At 39.6% G+C, this 20,000-nt stretch overlaps 2 protein-coding genes across 2 annotated transcripts; both read right to left on the bottom strand.

Moving 5' to 3' along the window:
- Window positions 1-6,705: 6,705 nt before the first annotated feature.
- On the bottom strand, window positions 6,706-13,214 carry LOC148721580 (uncharacterized). The gene is made up of 8 exons (XM_088735125.1): window positions 12,969-13,214; window positions 12,653-12,870; window positions 11,253-11,343; window positions 10,558-10,710; window positions 9,861-9,951; window positions 9,248-9,480; window positions 8,922-9,071; window positions 6,706-8,783 (listed from the first exon to the last, which is right to left on the bottom strand). The coding sequence occupies exons 1-8, from the start codon at window positions 13,138-13,140 to the stop codon at window positions 8,251-8,253; spliced, it is 1,641 nt and encodes a 546-aa protein (XP_088591251.1). The 5' UTR covers window positions 13,141-13,214; the 3' UTR covers window positions 6,706-8,250.
- Window positions 13,215-14,196: 982 nt separating this feature from the next.
- On the bottom strand, window positions 14,197-18,348 carry LOC148721579 (uncharacterized). The gene is made up of 5 exons (XM_088735102.1): window positions 18,133-18,348; window positions 17,817-18,034; window positions 17,069-17,159; window positions 15,948-16,097; window positions 14,197-15,581 (listed from the first exon to the last, which is right to left on the bottom strand). Exons 1-5 carry the CDS (start codon window positions 18,302-18,304, stop codon window positions 15,043-15,045), a joined length of 1,170 nt encoding a protein of 389 aa, XP_088591228.1. The 5' UTR covers window positions 18,305-18,348; the 3' UTR covers window positions 14,197-15,042.
- Between the last annotated feature and the right edge of the window lie 1,652 nt (window positions 18,349-20,000).

The raw sequence follows: 20,000 nt of genomic DNA, 5'->3' as shown, positions 1-20,000 counted from the left end.
TTGTCCCATACAAAGCCTTAGAAAAGTTTTATAAGGCTTTGTATGGGGCAACGGGAGGTACTTATTGTGCACGCATTTTCCGTCTTGTCATGAGCCAATCAGAACACAGGCTTCGCTTCATCTTGTCCACGGGCGCTACGAGCGATGTAATAAGTTCCCTTAACGAGGTATAAGCGCGCCTACTTTCAAGCCAATAGCAAATCATTCTCTCAGTTTTCATTAGACTAAGTATACATCAGTAATTCCAAAACATTAATTGTTCCCGGCAGAGAATGAGAAATTATCCCCAAACCTGCTTAGCCTAGAACCTACCTGAACAGAGCTATGGTAGGTAGATCCTTTCCTCTTTCTAAAATCACCTGGCTTTATTGCTTTATTTGCCGTGTTTTGTTATGCAACTCACAGATACATTTTCCATCGCTGTTACCGGGGTGAACATTGATCGACTCACAGCTGTTATTTTCCATACACTTTATTTGACTGACAACTCAAGTGAAGTATAATCTGCCTGAAGTGGAAGAAGACTGTGAAACTTCAAGGAAAATAATATAATATAGCCAGAAGTTGTGAGTAGGTCTCTGAAGATGAGCCCGGGAGGCTGTCTTTGACGGCTATTGAATGATATTTTCTAAGCAGTAAATGTATGTAAACATCAGATCGTGGGTGCTCACGCGAACACACGCGATAGTCAGCGGTAGCTATAACAGATCATGAGAAAATGTTTATCTTGTAGAATCCAGATTTTTTAAATGCCGAGAACGCGCGTGGGATTTGATAAACTCACGAAAGCTATTGCACGAAAACAAGTCCGGTGACCCCTTCTTTTCATTGTTCCAATATGATAATAACGTTGAAAGGAATCGTCAGAAAAAAAAAAAACTAGAAATTATACGGAAGGACATTTGCGATGCGTGAAAATTGCCTTTTTCTAGATTTCCTGAAATTCCGCACCGTAGAATTTTTTTCAAATCTTTGTGAATTTTCCTTTTCAAGTGCCGAAAGCAATCAATGATAAAAATCACGGGGTCGCCGAGTTAGTTTTCAAATTATTTGAGCCATAAGCTAAAAAATGCGTCTGAATAATCCTTTGAAAGCGCTGCCATCGAATATGCTAGTGACGAAATGACTCCAGCATTTGGATAGCCAATGATTATACAATTCAACCCTGTAAAAGGATCAACTGGCCTTGGTCAGTCTTTGTTGTATTCTTTCAAAGTTACAAACCATCAAAAAGATGAAAACTGGTACCAGCCATCTTAAGTCTCGGACACAAGACTGAATCTCGCATAGTCTTTATGCTTTTACAAATTAAAAGTTAGCGCTGACGATTACGCGTTACCTTGTATTCTGCCTGTGCTGATGGACATTGTGAATCGGTCTTTATTGTCGTCAGTTTATCCTGCAGCGTGGAAAATATCTGAAGTTGTCCCACTTCCGAAAGATGGAGATCGTGTGATACCAAATAACAATCGACCAGTCTCGTTACTTCCTGCTGCGTCAGAGATTTGTGAACGTGTCGCTCTGAATCAATTAATGACATACATGACCACGTACCAAAAAGCGCCTTAGTGAACACCAAAGTGGTAACAAAAAATTTCATTCGTGTGAAACCCTAAATGTCATGATCACGGATAAGGCACTGGAGGCTATGGATGCAAAGAAAGTCACACTTGGGGTACTTTGGACTTTTCTAAGGCATTTGACAGTATAGATCATGCAATCCTCCTTGCAAAACAACAGGCGCTAGGTGTTTCTCGCGCATCCTTGGATTGGTTCAAAAGCTACCTTTCTGGACGGTTGCAATGTGTCAGGATTGGTGCTGAGACCTCAAGCTTGCGAGCTATCTCACATGGTGTCCCACAGGGTTCAATCTTGGTACCCGCCTTGTTTACTATCTTCCTCAATAACATTCCTTCTATACCAGACGTGTGTTCCCTAGAGTCATATGTTGATGATTCGAAGTTATATCTTTCATTCCCAGTTGCTGAAGCTAGCATTATGACTCAACAGATCAACAAGGACTTAGAAAAAATTGCAAGATGGTGGTGTTATAACAGCCTTCTCATAAATCCAGAGAAAACCAAGCTGCTGGTGTTGGGCACACGTCAGACGCTTCAGAGGCTAGGCTGCCCGCTGATTTTCATGTCGCCCTTCTTGGAAAGAAGGTCACTCCATTTCCTTCTGCTCGGGATCTTGGCTTGCAGATAGACAGTACTCTAAGCTAAGATGAACATGTTACCCAAACAGTGTCTTCGTGCATAGGTAGCTTATGTCAGATTAATATGGTAAAGCATCTGTTTGATGCTAAGACACTAGAACGGGTTCTAAATACTTTAGTGTTTAGTAAGCTATATTACTGTTCTGCGGTTTGGTCTAATACTTCAATGAAAAATATTTCGAAGTTGCAGAAATTTCAGAATCTCGCTTGTAGAATTATCACTGGAAAGCAGAAATTTGATCATATAACACCGGTATTAAGAGAGCTAAGCTTGAAGTTTTAGAATTCAAATGTGTTAAGGGGTTAGCCCCCAGCTACCTTTGTCACAGATTTAAGACACGTGCTTGCGTTCATGATTGTAATACCAGATATAAGCATAACTTGAATATCCCAGCTTATAAGTGAGCTTCTGGGTAACGCACATTTTTATACCGTGCAATGAGTTTCTGGAATTCTCTCCCACGTGAAGTAAGAGAATGTGTCCATTTGCCAACCTTCAAGAGTTTTGATTTAGTATTGATTGTAATTAGTTTTTAAAACCCATTTAGTGGAAAACTAAGAAAGAGGACCAGGACCACTCATGTCAACTCTAAAACAGGCTATTCTCAGGTTGTTGTAAAACGGGGGGTTGTAAAATGATGAAGGTTGTTAAGACCTGCTTGGAGAAACCTTTGCCAGACAGTTTTAACTGCCTGATGTTCTCTGCCTGATGTTTCATTAGTATACAAAAGTAGCTCCAAATTATGACTTGTTCCTGGCTTAAACTAGAACCTACCTGAACAGAGCTATGGTGAGTAGATCCTGTCCTCTTTTAAAAATCACCTGGCTTCATTTGCCGTGTTTTGTTATTCAATTCACACATACGTTTTCCATCGCTGTTACCCGGGTGAACACTGATCGACTTACAGCTGGTATTTCCCATACACTTTATCTGACATTCAAACTCGTCTACAACGACGGTCGTGTGCATGACATTACCTTCTAAGGCATGGTCTGAGAGGCAAAAGGATATTTTTTCTAATACCTACTAGCTATTGAAAGAGAGTTTAAATACCCTTTTTGTTCGCTTTTATAAAGTATTTACTCACCGACTCAAGTTTCAAAAACGTAACGCTCCCGCAAAAGTCTTTGTTTGCCAGGACAAACAGGACTCCCAAAAGGATGTTTATGTGAGAGACTGGCACACAAGCAGTTTGTGGAATTTTTAACAACGAACAATAAATCGTCGCTCCACCAAAGTGGCAATAGGAAAATGCATTCAACAGAAACTGCCCTTATAAATGTTTCAGACAATCTCTTGAAAGCAATTGATGAAAAATCGGCCTCGTTACTTGTACTGCTTGATATGTCAAAAGCTTTTGACAGTCGTAATCATAATTTATTACTAAAAAAAACTATGAAAACTTAGCCTCAAAGATTCAGCAGATTCATGCTTTAACAGCTATCTATCCAGTAGACTATTAAAAGGGTACGATACGAAGATTCAGTTTCCGAAATGCTACCTTTAACAAACGGAGTACCTCAGAGATCAATCTTGGGTCCAGTACTTTTTATAATTTATATCAATAACTTAATTAGTGCTATTACCTACAGTCATACTGCCGCTTATGTCGATGATAATCAATTGTACTTTAAATTTCCTGTATCGGATCCATCAAGTGCTAGCAACCGTAAACCAAGACTAAGATCGGATCTTAGCAATATTACTAAATGGTGCACAACATATGCTCTACTTATAAACCCTGACAAAAAAAAAGTAGTGGTTGTTGGCTCAGCACAACTTATTAAGAGGCTACCTCCGATTTCATTATCTTTGTTAGGCAAAACTGATCTTACCAGTTCCGTTTGCTAAGGATCTAGGGGTATATATTAACCAATATCTCACCTATGATGTACATATCACAAAGATATCAGAAGAATTAAACATCTCTTAGACAAGAAAACACTTTTATTGCTTAGAAATAGCTTTGTATTCAGTAAACTGTTTTATTGTTCCTCAGTGTGGGGAACACATCTAAACGCAATCTACACAAACTACAGTTGGGGCAGAATTTTGCAGCCAGAGTTGTATTGGCAGTTTCACCATATCTCTCAGGGTTGGAGATCCCTTCTGGTTAGATGTTACAGAGAAAGTTTTATTTAATGACTTGGTTTTGACATTTAAATATGTAAATGGTCTAGCTCCAGTTTATTTAGTTAAATATTTTTTTGTTTAAATATTTTTGTGGACAAAGGGAGTTTTACTACCGGGCTCCAAGGGAATGAATGGAATGGGCTAGCTGAGAATATTAAGAATGTGAAACAAATTGAGAGTTTTAAGAAGACTCTTTCTAAAAATATGTTTTATAAGAAATAATCGTAGTTTAAAGTGTTATTGTAAATAATTTTAATTAGTTTATTGTGACTGAAAAGCCCTGTTAAAGGGAGATCCAATAAAGTTTGTATGTATGTATGTATGTATGTGTGTATGTTTATGGTAATAATAGCAAACTGGGTTAGCCACGCAACAGCCATACTAAAATTGGCCGTTTTATCTTTCCTTGGTAGAGCTCCTTAGTTTTCTTTTTGCATAACGGTTCTCTGACATTTGCCGTCCTCTGTAAGTAGGGCGTGTTATTAAAATGAGACACACAATTGGAACACGTATGTTATATATAATTCATGATTCTTTTTTAAACATAGCTTTAATTGCTCTTCAGCATGGATGAAAATTTCCCTTGTTCGCTACATTATCATTGGTAATCTAATTTGCCAAATCAACAGAGTGGCTTTTGTTTTGAGGAATATGCAAGGTCTACTTGCGATATTACATGCGCTGGAAGGTACACCACCTGCTCTTTACTCTCGAACAGGCACGCAATTGATATCTCACGAATGAAAATGCACGCAAAAGTAAGCCCTCGCTTTCCATAGAAATGATGTGCGGGCGATAAAGCGAATGTAAAATTCTGATTTGCTACCTGAGCGGGCAAGATGGACCACATCTCGAAAAGAAAACATGGTTAATATCCTCTCATCTTGACCTCGCGCTTGGTCAATAACGCATATTTTTCGTTCACGAGAAGCGTTACAGAAGTTGCCAGCTGTTTGTTTGGGTTGTATAGAGGAAGTTCAAATTAAAATTTTAACTTAATACACTAAATTTTAAATTAATTCTAGGGTCCTGTGGATCAACTTGCTCATAACTAGCTAAAAAGCTTTTAAATGATAAATAATAAACACTGTCCAGAGAGTGCTTAGAACATTTTTGTCGGGATAGAGCGAAGTTCGTGGAAATCTATGAACTTCAAGGAATAATCTGATTATGTCCCAGGGAAAAATTATGTACTTATTGACTGAGTGAGAGGAAAGGACGGGAAAGTATTTGGCTCGGGGTCATTAAATACGAACCGGGCGCAGCGAGGTCCGAGTGTGTCATAATCGAGAGCCAAATATTTTCCCGTCCGGCCCGACCTGACCCAGTCAAAAAGCATTTTATTATATGACTACTGACTAAATTTTGGAATATTCGAAACGTTCTTTTTCTAACTTAAATAGAGAGCGATAGAATGGCGCGTGCGGCAAAAAGCACAAAAAAGATTCAACAGTAAAAAATTTTCCTTTATTTTTTTCGAGTCAGAACAGGAAACCCACTACTTATCTCTAAACCTTTTCTAGTTTTTGTTCACTAATGTCACTCATTTTGTTGCAAAAACGACGAAAATGTTTTATTTTGTTTTGTCTTGTTTTTGGCAACATAGCTGTACACGTGTACAAGGGCCGGACGACTCTTTGCGGACCGGGTCACGTCAACCCGTTCGGCTCTGCACACGTCAGTTTTCACTATGGTTTTCGTTTTCTATGGGATTGCACGAATGGGTACGGACGGGCCATATGATAAACGGACTACACGCCACTTGTGATTGTACTAGGAGATTTTAGAAAGGCCTCACTCAACGTCAAAGCAAATCTCCGATGGTGGTAAAAAGTCGCTTTTCTATACCAAGTGACCAATAAGCTTTTTGATAGCCGGGAGGAGGGAGGAAGGAGGTCGGACGATTCCGGTCGTGGCACACTAAAATTTACCTGATTCCCCCTTCAAAGCTTTGTGGTATTCTACTCATCACCACTCATGGCTGTCAATTATCTCTACCCCCCACCCCCTTTATACTTTTTTAGCGAGGACAGATACCGCCTACGTTCCCCCAAAAATTCCTCCAGCCCCCCCTTTAGCCCTCCTCCTCCTTCCCCCTCCCCCTTTCCCCCCTCCCCCTTCCTCCTTCCCCCTTCCTTCCTGCCCGGAAATAAAACGATGACTGACCTTTAAAAAAAAAAAAAAAAAAATGAAATAAAATAAATGAATAATTAACTTCACCGAAGTGGAGGTGGTTAGTGGTGGATGTTTACCGAGCCGCTTCGCGGCTCGGTAAATATCCACCGCTAACCACCGACACTGAGGTGAGTAGTTTTTTTAGTATATACTAAAACAGTGAGAATATACACCACCCAAAATTGATTTTAATTCCTATTTTCTAGTAACGATTCCAACATTTTCCCGCGCGTAACGATCCAACGGGGCTCGGATCGCGGTAAGTGATTTTTGTTGTAAAGACTGCCGTCTCGCTTTTTCGCTGACAGATAAAATTTCTGAAGAAATTTGTTTAGCTCTGGTGGCGACATTTCTTCAATAGGTGTTACAAACCCTCTCTGTATTTGAAACCATTCTGTAAAAGATACCATTCAACTTTGATTTTCAAGTGAACAAGTGAGGTTACGCAAGATTAATTTGCATTTGTAAACAAAACCTTTTTTAAACAACAACAAACATATGAAACATATGTGTGAACTGCGGTTATGAGACGTATATGAGCACGATCCTTCGCAGTAAAGCACTATTTGAGCAATAGTGAAAATCAGACCTGAAAAAAATTTCAGGCCTGTACGGGATTCGAACCACTGACCTCTGCGATACTAGTGCAGCGCTCTACCAATTGAGCTAACAAGCCAACTGGGAGCAGGTCATCAAATTAATTCGACATAAACCCGTAGATGATAAATCAAACAACAACAAACATATGAAACATATGTGTGAACTGCGGTTATGAGACGTATATGAGCACGATCCTTCGCAGTAAAGCACTATTTGAGCAATAGTGAAAATCAGACCTGAAAAAAATTTCAGGCCTGTACGGGATTATGTCGAATTAATTTGATGGCCTGCTCCCAGTTGGCTTGTTAGCTCAATTGGTAGAGCGCTGCACTAGTATCGCAGAGGTCAGTGGTTCGAATCCCGTACAGGCCTGAAATTTTTTTCAGGTCTGATTTTCACTATTGCTCAAATAGTGCTTTACTGCGAAGGATCGTGCTCATATACAAAACCTTTTTTATTGGTTTTTATCGATAAACTCCCGGTTACCATTACCTTTAAACACGGCCAAACCAAATTTAGTCGCTTTCTCTGTGTTTTCAGGGACTGCTTCGCCGTTATTTGAGTGATTTCTTCGCTTGCCATGGATGCAAACCGGGACGCCATTTTTTCCCGAGTTGCTCAGAGGTAAATGGCAAAGGATATTCTGAGTTTGACTAATCAGAGCGCGCCTTCGACGCTATCCACTGTTTTAGTATATACTAAAAACGGATATATGAACAAACTGTTTGGGTGAGGCTAACATCAGTCTGCATATACTCCATACCGCTCTCTATACATTTCCTATAGTGCTGCCGAGGAGAATTTGTTTAACAGCTTCCTAAGTTAATGATCATTTACTTTATTCCCATGACTTCAATATTTGATTCAAGGGTGATATTGTATGGTGAAATTATATGTTAGTCACTGGTTAGTTTAAACGGGTTAAATAGCAACTCCTTCATGCACATGATGCTCCGACAATTTAAAAGGAAAACTTTACAAATTGTTCGAATGATAATAAACAAAAAACAACGACAAAAAGAAATTTTGAAAGTTCATTACAGTTATCCGATGATCATGACGTCTCACTTTGCAATGAAAAGTTTTTAGAAAAAGTGGAAGCGGATGTTGGTGCATCCGGGCATTAACGAACAAAGACTTTCCAGAAATCGCCAGAGGACAATCCAAAAAAATTTTTGCCAGAAAAGTCGTCGCATTCCCATCTTGGGCCTCCAGGAGTCAACAACCAGTGATATGAGGCGTTGACATAAAAAGGATGATAGCTCAATGTCCCCCTTGAAGGCACTGCGTGACCCCACTGCTGATCTTTCCATTGGTGACAGACGTCAGTTAAAGTGGAGTTATCCTCTTTCATTCTGTTGAAGGAGCCACAGGCCAAAGGTCGCACATTTCTATGACCGCTGAAGTACTGGACTACAGCTTCACCAGAACTGTTAGTGGCCGTGGTCACGTGGATCATTCGTCCCTTTTGTTTGTTGCACTGGAATCTCAGCTGAGTGAAAGACAAGTGCGTTCTCAGTTCTTTCATAGCATTTTCTGTGATGAACAACGTTTTGTTTCTGTGGCAGTTGCTGATTTCGCGGTATGATGACTCAATAGAAAGCTCTCGAGAGGATGGGTCGTCCACCACAACGTTGGAAACGAGAAGCCAGCCTCCTGCAAAATACGAAGCCAATGTGAAGTTAATTCTTTGTGCATCAAAGAAGATGGCTGTTTCATGAAGTAGAATTTCAGAATCTCAAAACAGTAAAATCTTTTTTCTTTCTTTAACATTCTGTAGCACTTTCGCCTTACCTCCGTCTGTTGTCATGTCACAGTAGACCTTTAAAGGCTTTCCGTTCTTCTCAGGGTCGATCCAGTACTCTCCGTCCTTTTTAAAGCAACCCGAGTCCCGGATGTCTTTGCAGGAATGGCCAGGCTGGTTGTAATATAAGCCCTTGATAGCTACAGAAGGAAATGCAGTGTTATGTTAGCTTGTTAATCATCACAAACCGATTTCAGTACTCAGTAGTACTAAACATGCGTAGTCAATGCTTAAACTGTCTCGCTGTAATGGACCCGTTTACTGCATAAAACATACATTTCGCAAAGGGATATCACTGACTAAAACAAAGATATACCTGTAGATGATGGAATTGTCAGAGATATCTCACTAGGTCCCCTTCTTGCCTTGGCATAATTTTGTGCAATCCAAGATGGTTTGTTCACACCTGCGTATCCCACCAAAGCAAAAGATCCTCTGAAGTCTGTCAGATTGAGGAGGTCATCAGTAGCCCCAACTCTTATTAGAGCGTCAATCGCTGGTGATATGTAAACTGAGCCTTCATCTTGAATGGCAACCAGAACGATTTTTCTGCAATCGGAACAAAGATGATTTTCCGTGAGATAGGCAAACAAATGTAAATTTATTACTAAAAAAGCGCAGCAACGAAATATTCTACTTGGCAGTGAATTAACATTTTAAAATAGATTCCCCACAGATTACCTGAATCCCGTTTTATGGGCATATCTCAGATTCAGCTTCGGATGGAAGTTATTGCGGACAAATTTTTATGCGTTCGACATTGGAAACAATCCCGAACAGTTTCCAAAAATAGAAAAATATATCTCTTTAAAGAGATTGCAAATATAAAAAAGTACAGCTGGAGTAATATAACTTGGGATCGATGATTTTTGACTAATCAGACGCCACATTTATGATGGTGAAATTACAGCTTCAAACATGGTACATACTTTCCTTTGATGCCGTTAAGAAAGTCTCTCAGGTGATTACCAGCGGAACTATTCCCATAAGTGTCAAACCCTGTTGCTCTTAGAACAGTACCTGCAAATGAAAAGGGGACCAAATGTTTCCTTTCCACTACAATTATGATTACAACGAGTACGTACATTGTAAAGAAATATTAACGAAATAATAAGTATTCGAACCGGAGTTAATCCCGCAGCCTTTGAACCGAGGACATCTTAATCTTTAATTAAGACGATGGAGTCGATAGCGAGACAGCGGTGTTACCTTTTGGCGTATGAGCGCAGATCAGGCTAGGTAGGCTTTTTCGGGAAAATTGTCAGAGGTAACGTTGATTTCCTATTTCATTTCACCTCAGAAAAGTGATGATCCAAGTTGATTATAAAATACAAATTAACTCTGGGTCCTTTAAATATGGGACTGCGGAAGTACTCGAGGTTTTTTCTATTTCATACCTGCAGAGGATGCTGGTATATTGTCTGCGACTGCGATCTCAGTCAGAAGAAACAATCGAAAAAAAAAAAAAAAGACAAGAGATAACTGGTGGTATCGTCTTCAGCCTGGAACTATCAGCTGGCCACTGATATCTCATCAAGTTTCTTTTAGAGTTTATCTTAAAATTTTTCTCATGATTTTTTTCCAATGTTTCGAGAGACGATAAGTACTAAGCCTGGCCTTTGTTACCTGTTAAAGCGCTGATAACGACCACATTATGGCCTCTTGTGTGTGGAGAATAATCTTTTCCATTCACTTTGATGTAGGCGATACCACATGTGTTTGGTGTAATTCCTGGATCACTACAACCCTCACTGCGGATGAATACTTTTACCCCTAAAGCTTATTATAAAAATCATAAAAATAGAATGAGAATTTTCCTTTTCACATGTACAACCATAAAAATAAAGGCATTCATTACAAAGATCAGGAGTCTTGGTTTCATTCTGAGTTTCAGTGGCAACAAAAGGGGAGGCTAAGTATTGAAGGGGATGCTAGTTTTATCTCTGGGTGGATATTAAGTGTATCTCTGAAAAACGTTTTGTGTAAAGGTGAAACATTTTGGTCTCAGAGTTCATTTTGGAGACTTTCTGGAGTCTTAAATTTGTTATATTTGCGGACCTTCAGCCAGCCAGACGGGAACACAACAGTTTTTTACTTCATGTGCGCATCTTTTCGTGAGATTCTACATGTCTTCTCTCGCCACTTTCTATTTTGTTTAAGTTTATTCTCGGCAGGTTCCTCTAACGTCATGAATCATCTATAACACAATCAGTAACATTATCCAACGCCTCGAGCTGTCAAAAGGAGGCAATACGTTATCATTTTGTAGTTTGTCTAAAAACCTGTGGATACATAACCATTAAAATCTTCTGAATACTTACGCGTTTGACAGCGTGTTCCCTGATATCCCGAATGACACTGACCGCTCTTAGCGGGTCGATTTTGCTCACGAGAAACATCCATGCAGGAAGCCTAACATAATTAAAACAAAAGAAAGGAAAATTGATTTGTTTCCCTTTGTTTTCTCAACACTGCATTAAGAGGAAAAAAAATCTACCCATCATAACTTTTTTTTCTTCAATAACTCTGTACAAAAGTGGATAACACCCATTTAGCTCTGGCCACTCTTGATAGCATGAAATTTCTATGATGACGAATAGCCGTTCAAAATAGTAGAATCTTTTCAAACTAAAGAACTATTGAGAAAGCTGATACAGATGCCGAGAACGCGCCAAAAACGTAATTAACCTGAGGCTAAGAGATGAAGCTTACCCGGCCCAATAATTTGCATCAGGCTCCATATTTAGTATGAACAGGTGATATAGCCAACTGGTGTTTCAACACATCATCTTCGCAGAAACGTAGCGGATATAGGTATATAACACCTTTAACATTATGTCTGCACTTATTAAATGATAATTTCCTTGTCATTCTCAGTTTTAAGACCGATAAAGAGAAAAGAAAATTTAAAGTTCTGAGCTTATTTAATCACTTTCACCAGAGTGCGGTGAGGGTCGCACAACAGAGCTAGGCTCCAAATTAAGTGCGCCCTAGTCCCACCCATCCCACCCCATGGGAGGACATCCATCACACAATAATCTCGTGTGTGGGAAATTAACGTCTCCTACCCCAACCCTGCAGGAGACGGGACCTCCATTTATTCGTCCCTATCCGAGAAGACTAGAATATCTAACCATTTCTTGATGTTATAGAAAGGTAGCAAATTCTTCTCAATTATTTTAAGACCCTGAGTGTTGGTCCGGCCGGGGCTCGAACCCTCGACCTCCCGCACAACAGTCCAGCGCTCTATCCATTGAGCTAACCGGGAGGCGGTTAAGAGCTTCTCTGCCTTGTAACCTAAAAAAATAGTCAATACTGTTTCAAGCTCGATATGAAAAACGAACTGAAGACACCTATTTTGTCTTTGCTCTCAACAGCCAAATTGGATGATCGTAAAAAAAGGAGCTATATTTTTTTACACTCAAAACTTTTGAGTGTAAAAAAACATAGCTCCTTTTTTCTGGCTGAGCCAGAATTGCTCTTGACTTCGTCTCGAGCAACTCTTTCGCTTCTCTCATGCTCTCCAAGGCTTCCTCCGTGCTTCCACAACTTGATATATGCACGCTTAGCATGAATCAATTCTTCAATCAGGAATGCATCGATCTTCAGTATGACTGTATTTAGTTCACGCCGGTTAGTCACGTTCAAAACAAAATAAATTAACCGAATATCTTTGGCATATTGGCAAGTAACCACGATAAATTTAAAACTTAATACCTACCTGAACAGAGCCATAGTATGTAGATCCTTTCTTCCGTTTAAGATCACTCGGCTTCAATTGCCGTGTTTTATTATTCAACTCACAGATACGTTTTCCATCACTGTTACCGGGGTGAACATTGATCGACTTACAGCTGTTATTTCCCATACACTTTATCTGACACTCAAACTCATCCACAACGACAGTCGTGTGCATAACATTACCTACCAAGGCATGGTCTGAAAGACAAAAGGACGTACTTTCTAATACCTACTATCTATAGAAAGAGAGTATAAATATCCATTTTGTTGTTGTTGTTTTTTTAGTATTTACTCACCGATTCGAGTTTCAAAAACGCTTCCACAAAAGTCTGTGTTTGCCCGAACAAACAGGATTCCCAAAAGGATGTTTATGGCGATAATAGCAAACTGGGTTAGCCCCATAACAGCTATACTAAAATTGGCGGTTTTATCTTTCCCTGGTGGAGCTCCTAAGATTTCCTGTTGCATAACGGTTTTCTGATATTGCCTTCTTCTGTAAGCAGGGCGTGTTATTAAAATGACACACAGAATTGAAATACGAATGATATATAATTCATGATTCTTTTTTATCCAACGCTTTAATTGCTCTTCAGCTTGCATGGAAATTTCTTTTGTGCGCTGCATTAAAAGAAGACTTTGTTTGAACTATCATCATTATCATTGGTAATCTAATTTGCCAAATCAACAGGCGGAGTGGCTTTTGTTTTGAGGAATATGCAAGGTCGACTTGCGATATTACATGCTCTGCAGGGAACACCACCTGCTCTTTACTCTCGATATATTGGCGTTATGAAAGAGTTGTGGGATGATATGGGATATAAGAACTTACATCTGAAGAGCCGAAACTTACGGGACCAAGCTTCGAGGCTAGAGAAAGTAAGAGATAATGAAACAGATCTAACCATCAAAGAGAGAAGAGTCAAGGATTTGGGGAATGTCACATTTACAAGTGAATATTCTAGTAAGGAAAATGTTGAAAATGAAAGTCAAAACAACCAAAAGGATAGGGAAAATGGAAATGCTAATTATCCAACAAGAGGCTCGAATTTACATAACGCAGAGCCACAGCAAACCCCAGAGGAAAGCAGAGTTACAATGGGTGATTGGCCGGATGTGTCTGATGATGTTCCAGGGTGTTTACCCAATGGCGCTGCGTGCCAGGTCTAAAAATAGATTTGTCATCTTTGGACCCCCCGCTGGTTTAGGACAAACACTCGGAGTCTTTACAAGGACTCGTATGCGAAACGTTTCAGAAGCAAGACTATTTTCGCTCAAAAAGTGTTCTAACTTTCTAAAATGGTTGAAACTAGGCATTGCTGTTGGGGTACATGTAAAAATGACTCAAGATATCCAGAAAGATTGCCGCATTCGCTTAAAGAAATGCTTAAAAACGGTCGGAAAGCCTTCCTAGCGTTCCCAAAGCCGAAGCATGACTTGGAACTTTGTCAACGTCGCGTAAATGCGTGTTCTAGAAAGAATTTCTAAGTTGATAGTGTTAACTACAATACTGATATTTGTGCTGTACTAACCCGGAAATATCTTGAGCGGAGACCTCTTGGCCCGGAGTCCGAGTGTTAAGGCCACTTAGCTTATCTGAGCGCGCCGCACTGTTTTAGCTACAACATGCACCTTTTCCTTGTTGCAAGGCCAGAATTATAGCTACAGAGTTAGTTTGTGCCCAAAATATGGATTCGTGATCACACTGACTGAAACTAAAAGAGGACAAAAACTCAAATGAATTTTATAAGTATGTTACCGGCAGCATATTTGTTACGGTTATAAAAGCTGACGTTTCGAGCGTTAGCCCTTCGTCGTAGCGAATAGCATATTTGTTACTTGACTTTTGAGCGTTTTTTATGATGGTGCACAGAATGGTAGGTACGAATTTCCACACGTTTTCACGACTTGCTGTTTTATAAAGTGCTGATAACATACAAAGGTACATACTTTAGTCGAAAGATGACTACGACTTTCAACAGAATTTGTAATCATAAAAGACAGTAGTTCTTGACAGTAAATGGTTTGAATCCGGGGTTAACATTTATCGCGTAACTGATCGCCCGGGTGTGTGGAGTCCTGAACTGTTAACGGTAATAGTGACCATACCTTCCCAGGACTACGAGCTCACCCGGACGATCAGACTACACTATCAAAAAGGCTCCTTCTTCGTATCCAACACTGGCAAGCTAATGATCATGAGCTAATTTGTATTTCTTGCAAAGAAAAGTGCAAGATGATTTTCTTCTAATTATCTATGAATTTTAGTCTACTGGAAGTAACTTCTAGAGAATATTTAACATTGCATAACTTCTTAGCCAGCAGCTTAAGGCTTTTCAGGACTGTGAAAACAGTTATAGTTGATTATCGCTCTTAGCGTACATAGACTTTCCAGAAATCGCCAGACGATAATTCAAAAAATTCTTCACCAGAGTTCTTGAAGTCGTCAGAATCCCATCTTGAACTCCCATCTGTTAACGACCAGTGATATTTACCTCCTACGTAAAGGGAATGATCGTTTAATCGTTCCAGTGGAATTTTTGATGATCCCCACCTCCTACTTTTCCATTGATCACACATTCCAGCTAATCTGGAGTTATCATCTTTCATTCTATCAAACGAACCACACGCCAAGGGTTGGACATCTGTTTGACCGCTAAAGTACTGGACTACAGCTTCCCCAGAACTGTTAGCAGCCGTGATCACGTGAATTGTACGTCCTCGTTGTTTGTTGCAGTGGAATCTCAGTTGAGTGAAGGACACGTGTGCTCTCAGTTCCTTCAGGGCATCTTTTGTGATGAACAACGTTTCGTTGCTGTGGCAGTTGCTGATTTCGCGGTATGATGACTCGATAAAAAGCTTTCGAGAGGACGGATCGTCTACAACAACGTTGGAAACAAGAAGCCAACCGCCTGGAAAAATGATTGAAATCTGTTTTTTTAGATGTGATGCCTGTTCCAATTTCAATTTTAAGATGTACCTAACTTAAGCTTACTGTCAACAAAATCTGGTCGAAATTTCGATGTTTTGTTAGTTAGTTATTGAAATCATGTAAGTTTCATCATCGAAAGAAACAAACATACAAAATCTTAAAAGAATGCGAGATACCAAAAGAAAAACTGTCAAAACTTGTGTTATTTTTGGAGTCTGGACTTTATAAGCTTTACAGTGACCTATAGTTTACCATAAAGTAGCGCGCATGGGACGATTTTTCCATAGGGCACCCTATTTTGTTTATTTTCGTTGATTTTCTTTTATTTTTTGAAGTATGTTTATACCTCCTTCAGTTGTCATGTCACAGTAGACCTTTAAAGGCTTTCCGTTCTTCTCAGGGTCGATCCAGTACTCTCCGTCTCCTCTGGAATTTCCTGAGTCCCGGATGTCTTTGCAGGAATGACCAGGCTTATTGTGTTGTAAGCCGCTGGTAGCTGCAAGAGGAAATGAGGCTTAGTCTCGTTGGGTTATTAATCTTCACACACTGCAACTTCTCCCTATAATATCCATACATGATCCAGCAAACAGGTGATGAGAATGCTCAAACTTATCAGGTACGTTATAGAGAGCGTGGTGTTACACAGTTGCTCAAAGTAGAATTGAGGAAGGTTCTAGAACGCTTAGTCATGCTGACTCATTAAGAACTCTTTATGGAACTTCTAGAACCCTTAGTCAGCATATTTTGCTATGAGGCAATAGTGATGTCATGTTACTAAATATAGTAGTATTACAGATCTCTAGAATGTTCTAGAACATTTTGTAAAACGTATATAAGGAGTCGTGATCAGTTAAAGTTAGACCTTTTTAGTGAGTTAGTGCTGTTGCGAAGAGCCCAGAGGAGCTAGTGTTGTAACTGGAATCGTCAGTCGTGTGGAAGGCTACGTTGGAAAAGTGTTGTGGACATCGATAAGGTACAAGGATCTTTGAAGAGAACTGAACTGTGAGTTGTGCAGTAGTACACTGAGGTTAAAGTTTTTATAGAGGGCTCTAGGATAGAGGATAGTTACTGTATTGGTTATTGGTATCGCTTCGTACTAAGATTATTTCGTCAGCTGATAAAGTAGTTGAGTTCGTACGAGTTGTATCTTTCTGGCGGTTGAGGAAATGCCGTAACAGGTAGAAGTTGTTGTCTTGATCCAACACGAAGTTCTCATAACTAAGTTACAAAAAAAATTTGCAGCAGCTAGAGGGGAGAATTAACAATCAGATCTCAGGAGTTAAAAGGTTAAGACTCTGAGAAAAGGGAATCAAGTTATAAGGAAACTTGAATATAACTGTCTGGCAATGAGTTTTAAAGGAGTCCTCATTTGACAAGCTACTTCCGGCTACGTAGCTCGTAATAGTCATGTATTTTGTTTGGGAATGTCTCAAGTAAAATTATTTATAGGATAGCCTCACTACTTACGTGTTACGCAGTTTCTCCCTTTGTATCCCGGATCACACTGGCCGCCTTTTGTTGCTGGTTTTTGTTCGCGAGAAACATCCATGCAGGAGGCCTGATTAATTAAACAGAAAGGTGAACTTTTCTTCTTCCCGTTCTGCGATTTATCGTTGTTCAGAGTGAATAAAGCTTCTTTCCTCGTTATCAATATTCAGATGCTAAATATGCGTTTTATCAGAAAAAAGGAAATCTGACGTTGCCCTCGCACTTATGTCAACACTAAAACAGGCTCTACTCAGGTTGTCGCAAAACCGAGATTGCAAAATGATGGAGGTAGTATAGAAGACCCGCACGGAGAAACGTTTGTCAGACAGTTTTAGCTGCCTGATATTAAAGTTATATCTGCCTGATATAACTTTATTACGAATCAACTTAACGGCCTGCTCCCAGTTGGCTTGTTAGCCCAATTGGTAGAGCGCTGCACTGGTATCGCAGAGGTCAGTGGTTCGAGTCCCGTACAGGCCTGATTTTTTTCAGGTCTGATTTTCGCTATTGCATAAATAGCGCTATCTACTGCGAGGATCGTGCCTCATACGTATCTAATACCGCAGTTCAAAAGATATGAACTTCATATATTTTTTCTATCTGCCTGATATTCTCTTACGAAGTATGCGCTACTTTCAAGCCAATAGCAAATCATACTCTCAGTTTTCATCAGTACACAAAAGTAGTTCCAAAACATAAATTGTTCCCGGCCTAAACTAGAACCTACCTGAACAGAGCAATAGTAAGTAGATCTTTTCCTCTTTTTAAAATCACCTGGCTTCATTTGCCGTGTTTTATTATTCAACTCACAGATACGTTTTCCATCACTGTTACCGGGGTGAACATTGATCGACTTACAGCTGTTGTTTCTCATACACTTTATCTGACACTCAAACTCGTCCACAACGACAGTCGTGTGCATGACATTACCTACCAGGGCATGGTCTGAAAGACAAAAGGACGTACTTTCTAATACCTACTATCTATAGAAAGAGAGTATAAATATCCATTTTGTTGTTTTTTTTTTTTAAGTATTTACTCACCGATTCGAGTTTCAAAAACGCTTCCACAAAAGTCTGTGTTTGCCCGAACAAACAGGATTCCCAAAAGGATGTTTATGGTGATAATAGCAAACTGGGTTAGCCCCATAACAGCTATACTAAAATTGGCGGTTTTGTCTTTCCCTGGTGGAGCTCCTAAGATTTCTTGTTGCATAACGGTTTTCTGATATTGCCTTCTTCTGTAAGCAGGGCGTGTTATTAAAATGACACACACAATTGAAATACGAATGATATATAATTCATAATTCTTTTTTATCCATCGCTTTAATTGCTCTTCAGCTTGCATGGAAATTTCTTTTGTTCGCTGCATTAACAGAAGACTTTGTTTGAACTTTCATCATTGTCATTGGTAATCTAATTTGCCAAATCAACAGAGTGGCTTTTGTTTTGAGGAATATGTAAGGTCGACTTGCGATATTACATGCTCTGGAGGGAACACCACCTGCTCTTTACTGTCGAACAGGCACGCAATTGATATCTCACGAATGAAAATGCATGCGTTTGTAAGCCCACACTTTCCATAGAAATGATGTCTCCCTCTTTATGATATAGCTGGCATCACCTACGGGCGAGATGGAGCGAATGTTAAATTCTGATTGGCTACTCTAGCGGGCAAAATGGGTCAGAACACAAAAAGAAAACATTGTTAATATCCTCTCATCGTGACCTCACGCTTGGTCAATAACGAGTATTTTGCGTTCACAAGAAGCGTAAGAGAAGTTACCTGCTGTTTGTTTGGGTTGTAAAAGGAAATTCAAATGAAAAGTTTAACTCAACATACCAACTTTGCAATGAAGTCTTGAGTCCTATGAATTAACTTACTCATAACTGGCTAACAAATGTTTAAATGATGAATAATAAACACTGTCCAGAAAGTACTTAGGACATTTTTGTCGGGATAATGTCAGGAAAAATTGCACGTCTGAATTGTCAAATATCGTAACTTATTATCCAAATGCAATAAGAAGAGTAAAAATAAAGAACAAATCGAGTACGAATATATAAACAATAGCCTCCTTTTGGCGCTAGGATATGCTTCGATAACTTGTCCGCTGCAGAGAATATCTGTTCCGAGATGCGAACAGTTTTCCGAGAAGGAAGCTCGGGGAAATCTGAGAACTTCTAGGAACAGATTATGTCCAATGAAAAAATTTTGTACGTATTGACTGAGTAAGAGGGAAGAACGGAAATATATTTGACTCGCGGTCATGACTTGCGGACCGGGCGCAGCGAGGTCCGTGTGTCATGATCGAGAGCCAAATGTTTTCCCGTGCGACCCGACCTGAATCAATCAATAAGCATTTTATTATATGACCACTGACTAAGTTTCGGAATATTTGAAGTGTTTTTTTTTTTGCTAACATAAATAGGAGGCGATAGACTGGTGCGTGCCGGAAAAAAACACAAAAAAGATTCTACAACAAAAGATTTTCCTTTATTTTTCTTTTGATTCATAACAAGAAACTCGCTGCTTATCGAAAAACGTAACTTATTTTCTCGTTTTTGTTCACTGATGTCACTCCTTTTGTCGCAACAACAAAAATATTTTGTTTTTGTGTTTTTTTTTTTTTCGGCAACAAAGCTGTAAGTGGATTAGGGGCGGACAGCTTTTTCCGGACCAGCTCACGTCAACCCATCCGACCTTGCACACGTCTGCTTTCATTCTAGTTTTCCATGGGATTGCGCGAGTGGGGCCGGACAGGTCGGGTCACATGATTTACCCAAAAGTGACTTGTTGACGTGCGGACGTGTTCTCCGCAAATGTTTTTAACTTTATATCCTCGCTACTGCCTTTTTAAAAGTATATTATACCAAGGAAATGTATACGAGGGTAGGATTTATCCGCTGCT

The sequence above is a fragment of the Stylophora pistillata genome, chromosome 10, assembly GCF_964205215.1.
Source record: "Stylophora pistillata chromosome 10, jaStyPist1.2, whole genome shotgun sequence".
Taxonomy (NCBI): domain Eukaryota; kingdom Metazoa; phylum Cnidaria; class Anthozoa; order Scleractinia; family Pocilloporidae; genus Stylophora; species Stylophora pistillata.
The sequence above is the reverse complement of the archived record's forward strand: the minus strand, read 5'-3'. Positions and strand labels throughout refer to the sequence as shown.

Excerpts from the sequence above, each read along its gene's own strand:
- LOC148721579 (XM_088735102.1), bottom strand. The coding sequence starts at position 18,304 with ATGCAACAAGAAATCTTAGGAGCTCCACCAGGGAAAGACAAAACCGCC. Across the intron at positions 18,035-18,132 it reads CGTTTTTGAAACTCGAATCG|ACCATGCCCTGGTAGGTAAT; the intron begins GTGAGTAAATAC and ends TTTGTCTTTCAG. Across the intron at positions 17,160-17,816 it reads CTTACTATTGCTCTGTTCAG|GCCTCCTGCATGGATGTTTC; the intron begins GTAGGTTCTAGT and ends TTAATTAATCAG.
- LOC148721580 (XM_088735125.1), bottom strand. The coding sequence starts at position 13,140 with ATGCAACAGGAAATCTTAGGAGCTCCACCAGGGAAAGATAAAACCGCC. Across the intron at positions 12,871-12,968 it reads CGTTTTTGAAACTCGAATCG|ACCATGCCTTGGTAGGTAAT; the intron begins GTGAGTAAATAC and ends TTTGTCTTTCAG. Across the intron at positions 11,344-12,652 it reads CATACTATGGCTCTGTTCAG|GCTTCCTGCATGGATGTTTC; the intron begins GTAGGTATTAAG and ends TAATTATGTTAG.